The sequence below is a fragment of the Telmatherina bonti genome, assembly GCF_933228915.1.
Source record: "Telmatherina bonti genome assembly, chromosome: 16".
NCBI lineage: Eukaryota > Metazoa > Chordata > Actinopteri > Atheriniformes > Telmatherinidae > Telmatherina > Telmatherina bonti.
Genome location: NC_136614.1, coordinates 12,479,170 through 12,483,775, shown reverse-complemented (window position 1 = coordinate 12,483,775; position 4,606 = coordinate 12,479,170). Strand labels below are relative to the sequence as shown.

The 4,606-nt window shown below is 42.4% G+C and overlaps 1 protein-coding gene across 1 annotated transcript in view; it reads left to right on the top strand.

Annotated features, from left to right (window-relative positions):
• Positions 1-4,606, top strand: part of LOC306767640 (solute carrier family 22 member 2-like) — a gene marked incomplete at both ends in the record, with an annotated part of 16,097 nt that continues 11,491 nt past the window's right edge. The window contains 3 exons of the mRNA XM_079255713.1: positions 1-354; positions 4,153-4,200; positions 4,387-4,490. Of these exons, the coding sequence (XP_079111839.1) occupies positions 1-354; positions 4,153-4,200; positions 4,387-4,490 (506 nt within the window). The remainder of the gene's footprint in view (positions 355-4,152; positions 4,201-4,386; positions 4,491-4,606) is intronic.

Sequence of the window (4,606 nt, the reverse complement as noted above, 5' to 3'; positions counted from 1 at the left end):
ATGGCGACCTTTGATGACCTCCTGGAAGAGGCCGGTTCTTTCGGCCGCTGTCAGAAGCGGATCTTCGTCCTGCTCTGCTTCTTGTCGTTGCCTTTTGCAGGTGTGTATGTTGGCATCGTCTTCCAGGGTTTCACGCCGGATCACTGGTGCCGGGACCCTGCGGTGGTGGAGAGGAGGCAGGCTTGTGGCTGGACCGTGTCGGACAGCCATAGGCTGACGGTGCCTGTGGTCAACAGCTCTGGAGTGCTGCAGCACAGCAGCTGTGAGCGGTATGAGGTGGACTGGAACAACACAGGCCTGACATGTGACACACAGCTGCTGAACCTGAGTGGATTTTCACAAACAACGTGCAAGGTCAGCTCCAGAATCTCTTCTCAGGTTTTATTGCTCTATTTAATCTTAATTTACATTTTAATTCTTTCCGGTATTTGTGCAGTTTTTATGCTTCGTTTACTCTTTTCCACAGGTGAATGCATGGCTAGAAAAGTTGTAAACAGTTTCCTAGAGGCTTGAAAGCCAAAAGATTTTATCTGTGAAAAGCAAAGAAGAGTACAGCTGAGCCTAGAAAAAAATCAGTAAAGTTATCTTCTCTGACTTTGTAACAGCTTTGCCCATCAGCAAGGCAGGTGCATTTTTGTTAAGCTTTATTAAAACCACAAGTTATCCCGGAAACACATTTGCTTCCCTCTACTAAGACTTTTTCTCCCATTTAAGAGTATTAGTATTTCCAGCAGGACAATGCCACACAGCCAGAGAGACTGGATGGAGGATCATCACATCGAGGGCTTGTGGTCACCAGCTCAATCTCCAGATTTAAACCCTTTAAAAACCTCTGGAATGACATCAAGAGGAAGATGGATGCTCGCAAACCTTAAGAAAAGGCTGAGCTTTTTCCTATATTTGTAGAAAACTATGTAACATTAACCAACAACAATGTGAACACTAGTGGAGAAAACACCAAAACCCATGAAAACTGGGGTTACAAATCAGGATTCATCTGCCAAATCCTCATTTATCCTCATCGTTTTTTGTCAAAACATTTTGTTAGAATTTTAAAAGGCAATTTTTTCTTTTCTTTCAATTTGTTTAGCAAAAACCCAATCATTCAGTTTTTTTTATATATCATTTCTTTTTAAATTATTCTCAAAAACTAGTTTTATTAGTAAATTAAGAAAAATATCTTCAGCGAAAAATGAGGCAAAGCTGTTCAGTTCACCAATACTTTCAATTATAAAGACAAAGCCTGAGAAACTGATTATTTTAACTGATCGTTTCTTATTTTCATTCAGGATTTGTGGTATTTAACAAGTATTTAGTTACACTCCTTCGTTTGTGTGACTAAATAGATTTTGAAAGTGCAGCATTAGATGTGATGACTTTGAAGAACTTTTGAAGGGCAGTGTTTGGATTTTCAGGACATCTAGTGGCAGAGTTGCAGATTGCAGCCAACTGAATAACCCTCTCGTTGGCCTTACCTGGAATCCTACATCACATTTCTGAAAACACATCAACCTAATGCAAGCGGCATCCATCGGGTCCTCGCCTCATGCCGAACCCTCCACCCGAACTCGCCACAAAGCTTCCGGGTGGATGTGAAGTAAAAGGCATGAATCCAAAACTAGTTTGTTCAAAAACAATGCACATACAGTGCTAAATGGGCGTAAACGCCAAGATGGCGGACACCCCGTTGCCATGGTAACAGGTGGTCAATGCACTTTTTTACTCGCCTTGGGTTGTTACACGTGTGCCGAATTTAGTAGCCATAGGTGAAAGTAGACGATCGGGCCCCTGAGGGCCCCCCCCAAAAAGTGCCCCCCCACAATACATTCTATAATGTGTTAAGGACCTACCAAATATGAATAGTTAAAGTTTTGGTGCACATCGCATGAATTTGTGCAAAGATATAAGCAAACTGTGTTTCATGGCGAGAAGGTTTTTTTCCAAGATGGCGGACACTCCAGTGCCATGGTAACAGGTGCTAAATTGAGTTTTTTGCTTGTCTAGGGTTGAAACATATGTGTGCCGAATTTCGTAGCCCTAGCTCAAAGTAGACGATCGGGCCCCTAGGGGCCCCCCCCAAAATGTGTCCCCCTCACAATACATATTCCAATGCGTTAAGGACCTACCAAATATGAATTATTGGAATTTTGGTTCCGATCGGATACATTTCTGCAGAGATATAAGCAAACCGTGTTTCATGGCGAGAACGCTTTTTTCCATGGGTTGCCACGGTAACACGCCTTCTCCTATCAGAAAGATTTGAATAACTTTTGGTCCCCATCTTGTCATGAAGCTCCATGGCGAATGTGGAGCCAATAGCATGAATCCCCTCAGACTAGTTCGTTCAAATACGATGCGCTTAAAGTGATAAAAAGGGCATAAACGCCAAGATGGCGGACACCCCGTTGCCATGGTAACAGGTTCTCAATAGAGTTTTTTGCTCGTCTTGGTTACTTATACATGTGTACCGAATTTCGTAGCCATAGGTCAAAGTAGACTATCGGGCCCCTAGGGGCCCCCCCCAAAATGCGCCCCCCCCCCCACAATACATATTACAATGCGTGAAGGACCTACCAAACATGAATTATTTTAATTTTGGTTCCGATCGGATGTATTTCTGCGAAGATATGAGTGAACCGTGTTTCATGGCGAGAACGCTTTTTTCCATGGGTTGCCACGGTAACACGCTTTCGCCTATCAAAAAGATTTGAATAACTTTTGGTCCCCATCTTGTCACGAAGCTCCATGGCGAATGTGGAGCCAATAGCATGAATCGCCTCAGACTAGTTCGTTCAAATGCGATGCGCCCAAATTGACAAAAACGGGCAAAAAAATGGCCGCAAACGCCAAGATGGCGGAAAGCCCGTTGCCATGACAACAGGTCTACGATTGACTTTTTTAGTCGTCCTGAGGTGACAGACATGCGTACCGAATTTCGTCGTCCTACGTCAAACTAAACTTTGCAGACCCCATTCTAAGGGCCATATTATGGCGTTTCTAGGGGGCGCCGTCGAGCCGTTTTTGCATTGGCGTGTACACAAACGCCAGATTTTCAAAATTTTCGCCGGGCGGGAGGTGTGTGCCAAGTTTCGCAACTTTTCACGGGGGCTAAGGGGGTCAAAATTGAGCGAGTTGTGCTTAAAATAATAATACACTTTAACTGTTCATTCTGAGCCATTCAGCACAGTTTTATAGCAAATGATTGACATCTGCGCTACAACGCAGATAAACTTCTCAAACTCCCGGACTCAGAATCAAATCAGAATTGAATACTTTTCAAGGATTTTTTTTCTTTTATTTATTCTAAGCTTGGCCCACTTTACACCAGTGAGAACCATAAAGGCATGAACCCCAAAGCTGCAAAAACACGTGAAACTAAGTGTTCATGTAGAAGCCTAAGGACCCTTGGAGAAAATTTCTTTTCAAAGCTTTAAAGCAACAAACCTTGGGATGAAAATAACTGTAAAGACACAGACAACAATGTTTCAGTAAGAATGAAAGGGTTAGTTCAGAGGTTTCTTTTTGGATTGTGTTGATGTGAGAACAAAAGAGAATCTGGTATTGATGCATTTGTTTTTCTGATTCATTCTTCCTGCTGTGACCCTGAAGTACATAAAGTTTCAGCCACAGCTTTCTCTTAAAAAATCAATGAAAACCTCGATGTGAAAGAGAAAAAATAAAAAAGAGGCTTTCATGGGTTTTTTTTTTCAGGTATGGACTTTGCAAGCCGTAGTGCACACATTTTTAAGGGCTCATATATTTCACGAGTCTTTTGTGCAAACCTGAAGAGTGATGCTGGTTTATGTCAACCTCAGGTTTTTGGTTTTATTGTAGTTTCCATCCAGGCTTTACAGCTGACTTGCATAAAGTATTTTTCTGCTTTTTTATACGAAATATGTCTTGTTTAATGCGATGCATGCTGCAGGCCTCACCAGGCACTGTCATCAACTCCTTCTCAGGCGCAGGCATTAGAGGTAGTTAAAACAATGAAGCCCATGCACCATTACAGAACTGACAGCGCAGCTGCGAAGCCATGGGAGACCAAGAGGAGCATAACAAACCAGCGCCTCACTTGTAGAGAATAGTTGAGGAAGCTTTGAGGCATGCTTTAATTATTTCTACTGAATGCTGTGTTTTGTTTTTGCCTTTAAGGATGGCTGGGAGTATCAGTATGAAGGCAGGAAGTCATTTGTCACTGAGGTGAGAGGAAACATTTCATGCACTTGTAATAAAAAAATGCAGCTTCTTGATAGAATTACCATTTGTTGCTTTTTGCTAATAATTCCCAGTTCTCTTGTTTGATTAAAGTAAATTTAATCAAGAAACTTCCTGACTGTTGATACAGCCTTGGAGACATCATGTGAGATCCTTGTTTTGTCTCCTCAGTTCAACCTGGTGTGTTCAGACGGGTGGCTGGTTGACATGTACCAGTCCACCCTCAATGTGGGCTTCCTCGTTGGCAGCTTTGCTTTTGGATACTTTGCTGACAGGTAAAGATGGCTGGTCGCATTTTTATCTCTGCCAACCTGGCCTGAAATGCCTTCTTTTCTCTTTATCTACATTTAAGGAAGCCATCAAAGTATTTGCCAAAAAGCCATATTCAACT